The sequence below is a fragment of the Poecilia reticulata genome, chromosome 16, assembly GCF_904066995.2.
Source record: "Poecilia reticulata chromosome 16, P_reticulata-male-v2, whole genome shotgun sequence".
Classification (NCBI taxonomy): domain Eukaryota; kingdom Metazoa; phylum Chordata; class Actinopteri; order Cyprinodontiformes; family Poeciliidae; genus Poecilia; species Poecilia reticulata.
This window is the reverse complement of record NC_088845.1, coordinates 31,942,331-31,956,027: the sequence shown is the minus strand read 5'-3', so window position 1 is coordinate 31,956,027 and position 13,697 is coordinate 31,942,331. Positions and strand designations below refer to the sequence as shown.

General features: G+C 38.9%; 1 protein-coding gene across 7 annotated transcripts in view; it reads left to right on the top strand.

The window, feature by feature from the left end:
* Positions 1 to 13,697, top strand: part of LOC103478802 (glutamate receptor, ionotropic, kainate 2) — a 549,772-nt gene that overhangs the window by 428,119 nt on the left and 107,956 nt on the right. For 6 of the 7 annotated variants that reach the window (XM_017309432.2, XM_081616747.1, XM_008432853.3 and 3 more), the window contains one exon: positions 9,723 to 9,940. In XM_017309432.2, coding sequence (XP_017164921.1) covers positions 9,723 to 9,940 — 218 coding nt within the window. Of the gene's footprint in view, positions 1 to 9,722; positions 9,941 to 13,697 lie in introns of those variants that run through there. The other variant, XM_081616749.1, reaches the window with a different exon arrangement.

Here is a 13,697-nt window from a genome sequence, read left to right as displayed (position 1 = left end):
AATGATGTGGATATATGTTTTAGCTGTGGTGTTACATCCATACTAATGCCACAGCATTTCTATTTTAGTCATAGTAGTTATTACCTTATTTTCCGCACTATAAGGCGCACCTAAAAACCTTCAATTTCCTCAAAACGCCTTATAATCCGGTGCGCCTTATATATGGACCAATATTGAGCCACAACAGGTCTAGCAACTACGGTAAGCAGCTGCCGACTTCATTTTCGCCCATAGAAGAAGAAGCGCAAGGTGCATGCTGGGATAATTGTCAGAACGCTGGTTTGTAATCTATTAATAAATTTGACTGACCTATCTACCTACCGACCGTCTAGAATCAGGTCGTCTGCAGGTCATTTAGCACCACGTTCTCCAGGAACATGCTGTGTGCGAACGGAGAAGGGTGACCATTGTCCGGCCACGCCCCGGCCCAGTCGTGGAAGGCTCTCCTCGCCGACCGGAGTTGGACTGTTCTGTTGACATTCCCTTTAGTTCAGCTCCATCTAGTGGATGCATAAAGTAACTCCAGCCCCTACTGTAGCGTCTATTCTATGCGCCTTATAATGCGGCGCGCCTTATATATGAAAAAAGTTTTTAAAATAGGCCATTCATTGAAGGTGCGCCTTATAATCTGGTGCGCCTTATAGTGCGGAAAATACGGTAAATTAAATGAAAACTTTGACCTAATTGGTTAAGAAGCTATGTTTGAGAAGCAGAAGGTTGTGGAAATAGGCTGGATAAGCATTAATTGATCTGCAATGTAGAGAGGCTCCCCTGTGTGGTGGCTTGCCATCCCCCCAGAAATCTGTGGGACGTGCTGTTTGGTCTTGACGTTACCTTGGGTACATGACAGTCAGCCCCAACCAGGTACTGTTTGGATCCGACCTCTCCAAAGTGGTTGCGGTTCATTTTCTGCTGAGGTTTCTGAGGATAAGGAACCAAAGGATGGTAACATGTTCCAGTTTGAACTGTCTACTAGCTGTGCTTGTAACGGAACATGCTAAGAAAATGTCATGTTCTAGTCCAATCCCGTTTGTTACTTTGATCTTTTCTTTTTATTTGGGTAAAGACAGTGGGCACAGTGGGTCGTTGATGGTGATGTTGGGTAACTTTAATTGTAGTAACACGTCATTTCAAACCAGATAAAGACATGCATTCATTCCACTTAACTATTACAATCTAATGAGAATGAATGCGTGGAGCAACTTAATTTTTTGCCATGGGGCCCAAGATTCCTGGTGGTGCCCCTGCATAAAGCTTCACTAACCTAAATCAATTTCAAATTATTCATATTAATTTCAAAAATATTTTATTCCAAAAGAAATTAAATGTATATCACGTAACTCATATAATCAACATATCTTCAAAGACTTGTAGTGTTGTGGGCAGGAAGGATCTCTGAAATCTGCCTTGCAACAAATCTGAAGAGACCCCTGACCCAAGACTTCAGCATGTCATGACAATGTAATGACTGTCATGACATGCTAAAAGCTTAATTTCTAGGCAGCAGAGACAATATTTCACAGTAACATGTCCTGGACAGTTGTTGGCAAGCACTGCTAATCCACCTCATTTGCTTTTGATGCTCCTCTTTAAATCTCTGTCTGGCTGTATTGTGAGAGAGCTGGACAGAAAGACTTTGGATTACAATCAACAGATGAGATGGTTTGAACGTCTTCCTTTTCTTTCTGCTGTTTGGTCCTGCTCTGGATCCATCAAGCTTCATTTTCATCTACTTTGGGATTTGGGGACAAAGTTATTCTTTGGGATGAGCTGTGAGATGTTATAAGGGCTGTAGAGACGACAAAAGACTGCCCCATTACAGATGCCATTACTTTTGTGGAAAGTCAAGACAAAATCTATACAATACAATTTAAAAATACTTTAATGATCCCAAAAGGAAATTAAATAAAGTTTTCTGTATACAGTTGAGTAGCAACACCTATTAAGAAAACATTGAAAATAATAAATTATGCATGATGCTATATGGTGTAATGCTTTACAGCCCCTTCAAACTATTACAAAAATAGTCCATGGGCCAGACCATTTTCTTTGTCCATTTTAGAGTGCCAAAGTCTATCAATATTTTTTTGAAAAGATACATGTCTCTAGTTAATATTTCGGTGTAATAGCCCTTCCAAAATGGTAGCTCAGTCATAGTTATCAGCTCATGAAGTAAACAACCCCTTTGGAAAAATTCTGTTTTTTGAGACTGGTTTAGATGATGTCTGGTTTAGTTTCATGGTATTTGCATTTGTCAGAAGCCTGTAAGACAGTGTTTGGCATCATCTTAAAGGGGACACTCTTGGCTTTCATTTAAACCAGGTTTCAAGTCTCTCTGACCAACACAGAGATCACTAGAGGTAGTTAAACCAAATATAATACACATTTTCCCACACCTTTTAACCAAGCTAGATACATTTCTTTTATCCCAGTGGTATCCAGGGACATCAAGGACACAACAGTTGCTTGCTATATCTACATTATGCTTGCTGAGAATGTTGATTTCAATCCTGCCCACAAAGTAGTTCATTAAAAAATAAAATCAGTAAGATGTAACCATTAAACTTTTCAGGTGACCAGCAGCATTGAACGGCCTTTGTTTGTCTGCTATTCATTTACTACATTTCTTTTAACCCAGCTGTACCAGAGAGGAAGTTTACAACTGCAATACTCAACAGACTAAGGCAGTGGTGTCAAACTGCATTCCTCAAGGGCCAGAGTCCTTCATCTTTTAGATGTGTCCCTTGTTATACACACCTAAATTCATTGCCTAAACTACCTTACCAGCATGGAGTCTTATTAGCAAAGCAGTCTTGGTGCAGCTTGCACATTTCTGAGCTCTTCAGCCTGTTTGCACACCAGGAACAGTCGGGTAAGCTTGCATGCCAGTGGTGCTGGGGGTCCTCACATACAGTCTAATACATTGTTTCTCAACCATTTTTAGGCCAACACCCCCCTAGCCTTTATCCAGGTCCCTCACAGCCCCCCACCAAAGAATTTGCAGGCTACTTTGCACAGACCATTATTTTATCATTAATATTACTATCACTATTGTAGATGTTTTGATTTTTATGCTTGTTTCTGTATTTATCATCAAAAATAATTTCCCAGAGAACAAAAAAGTCATGGAAATAGAAATTATTTTCACAGGCGTCTGAAAAATGCAACGAACATTCAAGTTAAAATTTATAGGTCTAACAGCAGCCAGAGGGGAAAAATATTCTTATTATTTGCCATTTTCTAGTTGTTAAATATTCCACAAAATGACCAGATAAAAGATGTTCAACATGCCAGTTTAAACTTTGAACTGTTTGCAAAACGACTGAGCTCTGCAACATTAAAACATGGATAGAACTGTAACTACATTAATCATAACTCTTCTTCTCTTCAGTGTTTGTTGGTTTCTGGTGGTGCAGCTCTGTGCTGCCTTCAGGAGAATGGGACATCAGAGTATCATCCATAAAACTTCACCCACATGGCATTTATTGTGCAAACCAGAGCTTTCAGTGGAAAAACAAAAGTTCCTTTTAATGCCATACAAATATGAGACAGAAACATGGATTATATCTTTATATAGATCTGTCTATTGATTATAGATTAATAGTTTTACTGGACAGAAATTACAAAGAACAAATCTGGTTCTTAATCAAATCCTAATGAGTCAAACTGAAAGTGTCATGGAGTCATCAGCCTCATGACATTAACACTGACATGAAAAATAATATTGAAGAAATAAATATATCAAATCTAATTAAACACATAAATAAGTGACAAGTTATTTACTGTTATGGTCTGTAAGATATATTTATTCTCAGTATTAGATATGGTCTCAACAAACCCATGGCACTTATAATATTATTTTACCTTTTATCTGGAAATAGTGTCTGTTTATTCTTGCCATACAGTCCTCTGTATTAATTATTGCTCGAAAGGTCTTGCCATACCAGTTTATTCCTCTGTATTTACTTTAGTATCTTAGTTTATTCTTGTATTTTGTTCTTCATTCATTTCCATTTAGTTTCTTTTGATTAGTATGATCATCTCTTGGTTTATTGCTATGTCCACTTTAGTTACTTTCCTGTTGCTACATTTATTTTATCATTTATTGACCATCAGTAATCTTCACTCATCATCACATAATGTGTTCATTTTTTCACTGTTCAGCATCAGATTCTGTTTTTATGCCATAATTCACATCTAGTTCGTCGCTCCGTTTTATGTCCCGCTTCTGCTGTTTCAGAGTTTTGCGTAATGTGCGCGTCTGGACATAAGGTGCAGGGCGGTCGGGAAGCATATCGATGGGGAAAAGGCAGACTGACATAAACCTTTTAAAACAACAGAAACAATTTCGGTATTCTGATTATTGTAATTTAAAAGTGCTGTGTTGTTCTATCACCCCCGTTTCATACCGGACCACTTCCAGCACCGTGTTAACGCTATAAAATGAACGTCCTCTGTTGTGGTATCAACCATGGAGGGAATTTCTTTATTTAAATGGGTTCATTTTTCAGAGGGATACACAGTGAGGGTATCGTGATTTTATCTACCAGTAGCAGGAGAACGGAGCTGCACCAAGAAGCTAACAGAAGCTACAAACACTGAATAGAAGAAGAGCTGCCATCGATACAGTTGCAGCCAAACATGGTTTAATATTACACAATACAGTTTTACCAAGTTGCTCAAAGTCTAAACTGGCATTGTTGTATATTTAAGGTGTAAAGTTTACCGTCTACCAAACGCCCCCCAAAGGCATCCCAGCGCTCCCCTGTTGTAAAAATGTCCTCCAGCGCCCCCTGCCGTCCTCTGTACGCCCCCTGGGGGGGGCGGTACCGCCCACGTTGAGAACCGCTAGTCTAATAGATGGAAAAATTCATAGCAAGATAATAAGCTATTAGACTATTAGATGTGAGGACATAAATCTCTACCAGCTAGCTGGTAGAAAGTAGATAGGCAGACCATAGTCAGACAGAAAGACAGAGAACTTATTGTCATAAAAATGTTTTGCCTTGACTAATAGAATTGCCAATAAAAAAGTGAAAAATTCCTCAAAGTATAAAAGTTTACAGTCAAATAAAAATGTAAAAATATATATATATATAAATGTATAACTTTAAGTCAATGAATTTGTATGTCCAGTCAATTCAGTTTTTAATATATAATAGTCCCTTAGGATCTTCAGCATGGCTGTCTCCTGCTCTCTACGTAAAGCTGCAGTATGTAACATTTATTAAAAATTTTTTTTTTTTTTACTTAATTAAAATTATCACTATGTCCTGAAAATATAAGACAGATAATCTGAAAAGAATTAGCTCCTCTGTCTTCTCCATGTGAACCTGCTTCATCTGAACAAATATTCTGCTCTGTCAGACACAACCAATCAGAGCGGGAAGAGGGTCTTAGCGCTGTCAATCACCTCATATAGGAGCTGCTCTACCCCGGCTTTCCTGGAACATTAAGTTGCTTCTCTACCATTGGCATATTTAGAAGCAATGTATTTAGAAATGCTTCTAAATGCTATTTAGAAGCATAAACATGAGGTTGATTGACAGTGCTAAGACCCTCCTCCAGACTGGGTCTTTTTGACTGGTTGGTCTCTTAGCACTGTCAATCAACCTAATGTTCGTGCCTCAAAATATGTTAATAGTGGAGAAGCAACTTAATGTTCCAGGAAAGCCGGGGTAGAGCAGTGTCTTGTCTGCTGCTGTACAGTTGGAGTACCTACACTGCACAGCAGTAAATCAGTGACATAATCTGGTCATCAGCTTCTTAGACAGACAACACCGCCCGAGGGTTCTTGGAAAAATGAGTCTCTGCTGGGCTTTTTTTAAAGAGTTATTTGGTGTTAAAGCTTCAGGTGAAATCCTTTGAGATGTAGACTCCCAGAAATTTGAAACTCCTGACCCTTTCTACTTGCTCACCATCCATGCTCAGCCTTGGATGGATTGTCCTCTTTGTCCTGAAGTTGAGGATTATTTCCTTTGTCTTCTTGGTATTCAAGGTAAACAATTTTCTCCCTTCACCATTGGTTTACCATGCTATTAGCCTTTGAACCTCTTCTGAATGTAGTTGTGTCATCCGCATTTTTGAACAAGACGATATTGTTCTGGGTAGTTTTGCAGTCATGGGTAAACAGGGAGTAAAGGACGGGGCTGAGGACACAGCCTTGGGGCATACCTGTGTTGAATGTGACTGCAGAGAAGGTAAGGGAGTGGATTTGGATATGCTGGGGTCTGTTGGTTTAAAAATCCCTGATCCACCAGCACAGTCCTGCTCCTTGTACCAGGGACTCTAGCCTCTCCACCAACTTGTCAGGAGTTGATGGAGTTAAAAGCTGAGCTGTAATCCACATCCAGCATCCTTACGTAGATATAAAGTAATATCAGCATACTTGTTATAATAAGTCTTGCCATCACCTTTTAGTTTTTGAACAAGTTCCATTCCACCAATGATCCATAAAGACTATTCAGCATGAGCTGATTCTTCCAACTCTCTTGCAAGAGGAAACTTGCTAGAGTTATGAATATGAGTCAAGGCAATGGATCTAGTGGATGACCAAAGACTTCTTAAATCTGAAAGACCCTTCTTTGTTAAACTATTATGATACACCCAAAAAGATTTCAATCTGCCCTCTTTCCTTTGTTAGATAGCTGAAACAGTGGCGTAAAAGAGTGTCACCCCACTATTTTTGAAGCTTAGGAATGTCTTTGTGTTATGGAATGTGGTTGTTGGTAATTATTTTTCTAAATGGCCTGTTCTGAACTCTTTATAAGCTTCCTCTCCAGCATGATGAGCTTACAGCAAATCACTGACTATGTTTAGTGATACAATGAATCCGGCGGAAAGACTGACTATGTCTGACTGATGCTGACTTAGAGGGTTTACTTATTGTTTGTAGTACGATGGTTTTCTCCATCGTTCTACAAAGGAATATCTGCCCTTTCCATCTCTATCCCAGGCTTCTGTAGGCCATAATGTCTCACACTTTCTGTGGGCTCATTGTCTGTCATGTTCCTAAAGGCGCTTTTCCACCAGCCTGCCTCTAGCTGGTTTGGCCTTATTCCGCCTGGGCCAGATTCATTTTCCTTTAGCAGATCCAGCGCGGCTCTGCTAGATACGACATAGCTGGCTGTTCTCAGCTTTCTGTACCTACTTCAAGAGTAGTACCAGCCAGACCGATCAAGGTAGGGCCAAAGCGATTTTATATGTAGCAAAATAATCAGCTGAGCAAAATAATCAGCTGATCGAAGCGTTTATCATTATGTTTGGGTCAGCAATGAATTTCTATAAAACAAAATGAAATATCTTTGAGTCCATCTGAACCATAACCTTGAGGTTCTCCATGGCTGAGTGTTACTGCAAACCTCAGCGAAGAATTGATCAATTGCTGCGCTAAAGGCCCTCCCACAACAGCGAGGAACAGAGCGGGTAATGGAAAAACTCACTACCAGGGTAGAACCGAATTACGCACTAACCGGTTAGAGCACGACTTGCCAATAGAAAAGCACCTTAAGTTACCTTAGATACTGAAGTTTGTTTTCTGAAGTGAGATAGAATCTGTTTTTTAAAAATGAAACCTTTGGTTCCTGCAGATGTCTTAGTATCCTTATTTACAGACACACACTGGAATATTTCCAAATGGATTGATACTCAAATGGTGAAGAACCTAATTTACTGTTAACAGCTATGTGTCATCTGGGAAAAAAGTCAACACTATTTCAAGGTCTGTAACCCTAAACCAGCACTAAACTTTGCTCTAGATAAGTGGAAAGAAACTGAAAGTTTAGGGTAAGGCTATTCAGCTAAATCGTGTCGCCAACACAGGGTAGGAACAGCATGCAAACAAAGGCAGTTTAATGCTGCAGTATGTACAATTTAGAAAAAAAAACATGGTGACTGTGAAATTGTCACCATGTTGTCAGAGTATGGTGAGACAAATAATCTGTGAAGAAAAATTAAGCCCCTCTCGCTTCTTGCAGTGCTAAATTGACACAACCAATCAGAGCCAGGTCTCAGGACAACATAGTGATAGTTTTAACAGATAGAAAATAATAGATGCTTAAATAAAAGTTACAAGCTAAATGGTTACATCTAACTGATTTTATTTTTTAATGAACTCATTTGTGGGCTGGATTGAAATCAACATCCTCAGCAAGCATAATGTAGATGGTACCGATATGCCCAAGGTTATCACCTGTTGGCAGAAATGTAATATAATAATTTGAATTATGCTGTCACTAGTAGCCTAAGCATCTGATTTTTTTTTTAAATTTTTACCTCAGAATTTGTTGTTTAATGAGGGTGTTCTCCTCCCACAGAGTCTGTCATGCTGCTATGTCTCTGTGTGGTCATCCTAGGCTACTATTGTGTAGCCCATGAAGGAAAAACTCACAAAATCTGATAAATAGGCCAAATGCACAGCATCCTAAAGTCTATGCAAGTGTACATTTCTACTATTACTGATTAACTATTTTATAACTAACAAACTAGACACAAGTGACACTCTAAACAAAGCCCCCACTAACACCCCCGCTCACACACCAAAGAACCAGTTAAGGTTATAGCACAAGTCTGTATCTTCAAATTACAGCTCATAATCGCCTCCCATAGATGGACTGTACAGGCATATCATACATTTTCTGACTCCTTAGAGTCTGTTGAGTATTTTAGTTGCTAATTATTGTGTCCCTGATGTCCCTGGATACCACTGGGATAAAAGAAATGTATCTCGCTTGGTTAAAAGGTGTGGGAAAAATGTGTATTATTTTTTGTTTAACGACCTCTGTGTTGGTCAGAGAGACTTGAAACCTGGTTTAAATGAAAGCCAAGAGTGTCCCCTTTAAGATGATACCAAACACTGTATTACAGGCTTCTGACAAATGCAAATACCATGAAACTAAACCAGACATACACCAGTCTCAAAAAACATAATTTTTCCAAAGGGGTTGTTTACTTCATGAGCTGATAACTATGACTGAGCTACCATTTTGGAAGGGCTATTATGCCGAAATATTAACTAGAGACATGTATCTTTTCAAAAAAATATCGATAGACTTTGGCACTCTAAAATGGACAAAAATGTCAAATTTTGGCCTCCACCCCATGGACTAAAATGGTTTCTTTCCAGATGGAACATCCATCCATTTTCTTTACACCCTTGTCCCTTAGTGGGGTCGGGAGCTAACGTTCCGGGCGAGAGGCGGGGTTCACCCTGGACAGGTCGCCAGTCTGTTGCTGGGCAACACAGAGACAGAAAGGACACACAACCATGCACACACACATTCACATCTAATGGACAATTTGGACAGGCCAATTAAACACAATATGTCCAGATGGAACAAAGATGCAAAATTGTTTAGTTGTAAGTTATGCTACTTATACAACTGGAAAAATTGCATAATGGTGCAAGTAATAAGTATTCATTTCTCACGTGACTCCATTGAGATTACACTTTGCAACAGCTTCTTTATTTCAAGAACAGAGGCAGTAAATATTATAAGTAAAAATTGTATAACCTGATGGACATAATCGTTTGTCCAATAAAACATAAGAGTAGGTAACTAGAATAAGAACTTTTCAGTTTCCATCAACCTACACACTGTCCATTCGCATGAATTATCAAGACAGCAGATGCTCTGGTCTGGCTCGTACTAGTTGTGGTGCTGCTCCCTCTCTGATTCAGCCTTTCACCCAGCCTTACCCCGTTTTCTGCTCCTTTCATTCAGGATCTGAGCTCATGCCAAAAGCCCTCTCTACCAGAATTGTGGGAGGAATTTGGTGGTTTTTCACTCTCATCATCATCTCTTCCTACACGGCAAACCTGGCGGCTTTCCTCACTGTGGAGAGGATGGAGTCGCCCATTGATTCTGCAGATGATCTAGCCAAGCAAACAAAGATTGAATATGGAGTGGTAGAAGATGGTGCCACAATGATTTTTTTCAAGGTAAGTTATAAAAGGATATTACAAAACCCACGGTATTTTTCCAACCATAATGCCATATGCTGTTTTATGTTTAGTAGAACTGTGCAGTCAGTATGTAAGCTACTTGTTTTTCATAACCCCCTTGATGTATATTTGGGTAAAAGTTAATATTTTGAAGGGTATGTTTCATTTTTCTAACAATAAATCTGGATTATGGCTCATTTTTTTTACCTCAACTGTCAAAATGAGGGAGTGTATATTCAAGTCTAATTTTGTTTAAGTGACATCACTCAAAAATGAAAGTCATCAAAAAATGAAACAAAATTTAAATGTACAGCAAATTTTATGCCCAGTCGTGATCAGAGGTAACAATTCCATCTTTTTTTAAAAAAACATGATGTCTGAACTCTCCAGACAAGCGAGGGCTAACTCTGTTTACTAATGTTACTGTGACCTGCAGAGACAAAGGCCATTTAGAAGTGGCAAAGAAATATCAATTTCAAAGTAAAAAAAAAAAAATCAAAGAGTGGAGGACCTGATGACTGATGCCATCACAAAAATTATAGAAGAGGGAGGCATTGAACCACCACCAGATCTATCTCTTATTGACGAACCAGAGACTCAGCCAGTATTGACAAGTTTTCCTGGAATTGTAATTCTGGGAAAAAATACTGAAAAGTTGTTGGTACAACTTGTAGTGGGTTGAGTATGAAGTAGGAAAGGTTGCCATTTTTTTCAAGTGCTGCAGACATTTTCCCGGGCTTCAAGCAGAGCAGATGTGTGAGATTTTCTCAATGCCCGTCAACTTAATAGAATTGCCTGCTTCAGTCAAATTGAAGTGCCTGTTTGTGCCTAATCATATGACTCAAGGTTTGGATGTGGGTCTACAGAATGAATCCGACTTCTGTTACCACAACATAGACTGAAATTACAAGGACCACTTGAGCCAAAGTTTTGAAATCAAGGCACTTTTCTCCACTTGAGGCAATCAGAAGTTGGCTTTGCTCTCTGAACTCGGACAGCAAGAGAAAATGAATGTTTAGAACAGCATTTTGAAATGAATCTGGCAATATTAACATGACTATTTATAAGAAAATAAGACAGAGTGATCTTTCTATATAAATGGTCTCCATAAACTGCATTCCTCTACAGAAAAGCAGAATGTAACCAAAAGGACCAAACACTTACTAATGGAGATGAACATGAACTTGTGATTTATGTTGCAAAGAGAACGTAAGTAGTTCTTTGTGGTGTTTTTAAGGGGCTTTTCCACTAACCCACCTCTAACCAGTTCGGATGTGGTCTGCTCCAGCCAGATTTCTTTTCCATGAGTAAATCCGACGCGGCTCAGCCCGGCTGTTCTCAGATTTTAGTGCCTACTTCAGGGGTAGTAGTAGCAGGACTGAGCCAGGTACGACACCGAAACAATTTGATTGACAGCTGACCGCATTCATTGATTGGCTTGTGATTTACGTCACTGAAAACTGCAAACAACATCATAGTTTAGCTGGACATGCCATCTGCTTTCAGACAGATGTTCAGTACGGATGAGCTTGATGAGTTTAACTACGATCAGCTCCAGGAACACGTGGTAAGTTTTGCAGCAGAATGACTGTGATTTAGTAGCGCTACTAATAAACAATAAAGAACAGAAATGATGAAACTGTGGTCACCTTTCTGACCGAGCTGCAGTTTTTCGCTGACAGTTTGAATCATTGGGAATACATAATATTAACTTGTAATGTGAATTTTATTTATTTATTATTTTTATTTAAATAGGTAAATAAAGTTCAGGCATGGCTATGTTTTTATTTTTTTTACATCTTTCTACAGCTTTACTTAAATCCAAAAGGTTGCCCAGCGAAATAATCAACTGATCTGAGTCCATCATTATTTTTGGACAACATGAAATATCTGGGTTTATTTTAGTTAATCAGAACCACAATCTTGAGGTTCTCCATTGCTGAGTGTGGCTGCAAACATCAGCGGAGAGTTGACCACAGCTGAAGCAACCGCACAACCTGCCCACAATAGCGAGGAACAGAGCATATAATGGAAAAACTCACCACATGGGGTAAATTCAAACCGCACACTAACCGGTTAGTGTGCGACTTGTGAGCCTTTAGAGAACCTGTTAAGAACTGGCTTTTGTACCAGTCTTGGTTTGCACTATTCTGCCTTATAAGAAAAAATAGAAGCTATAGAATGAAATTACTCAGACACAATTATAATAATATAAATGACAAGTAGGTCGACCCGCCCACTTGACAACCTTGTCTTCTTCAGTTGCTATGCATGTATTATGAAGACACAATAGGATAAAAGTCACACAGTTTAGTCAAAGCTAAAATTGCTCTCACTATGCCAACAGCAAACCAGGATTAGGTAAGAAATCAGTGTTGGACACTGTGCAAGAGAAATTTGGACTGTATCGTCATGAAGGAAAAGAAGTCTGTAGCCAAACAACAGTAGAAACAAACAAGTGCCCAGAAAAATAATAGGCCTCATAGGCCAAAACTTACAAACTCTCTTACATGTACAATCAAACCCTCTCACATGTACTGTTAAACTCGATTGCAATGGAAGTTAACTTAAAATCCCAGTTCCTGATTAGACCCCAGGCAGGAGTATGCTGGTTTTCACAGACAGAAAAATAGCTGAGTGACTCACAGAGGCAACTAATATCTTAAATAACATCGTTAATGCTCCTACAGTAATGTCAGCATTATCAGAAGTGTTAGATAGAAGATGACAGCCAGCATCATAACACCCATCTATCAATGCGGTAAAGCTAGCCACCTCTTCAGAAATGGCAGTATAACCTGCACTTGATTTACGGTGCCCTCCTTTCAAAATATAAGCGCACCTCCGGTTTATATAATAATAATGATAATAATAATAATAATAATAATAATAATAATCAATTTAATTTATAACACACTTTTCATTAACAAAAATCTCAAAGTGCTACACAGTGCAGCTAAAAACTAATAAAATCAACAATAGAAAAAAGACAGTCATTTAAAAGCGGAGTAGGCTTGTCTAAAAAGAAAAGTTTTCAAGCCGGTTTTAAGATCAGACAATAATTGCGGGGCTCTCAAATAGTCCGGGAGAGAATTCCATAGACGAGGAGCCACAGTAAATGCCCGATCACCCCATAGTCCCTAGTTTTGATCGAGGAAGTTGGAGAAGATTACAGGCGTGGGATCGTAAAGACCTAGAAGTTAAATGTGGAATAAGGAGGTCCTTCAAATAAATATATATATATATAAATAGAGATGTGCCGATCAGGTTTTTTCCTGCCGATACCGATCACCCATGAGGGCCGATCACCGATACCGATCACATAATTATTTTTTTATTTTTATCATAAACACTCCCGGTTACATTATATGGAAAAAGGAACCATGAATTCACCTTAATTTAGACAAAAACTTGTTTTTAATAACTTTTTCCAAGAAGAAAACTAAACAAAACAGGCATTGTGCAAATTGTACTGCTATCAGTAATACTATCTTTAACAGACTGATAACATATGGAGGCTCTGAAGAGGCTAAATAATGCAACGGGTCAACATCGAGAACAGAACCACATCGCAGCTCGAAGACTTAAATAATTTTGCAGGTTATTTGTTAAGCTTTCTGACCGTCATGCTAATCTGGGTGAGTGTTTGTAGCTGTGTGCTGCTTTACCTGCTATCTAATCGCTCCGTATGTCTTTGTAACTGCAGTGAACCTCGATATAGCCAAACTCCGCCAAGTATGGCATTGTTTTTATG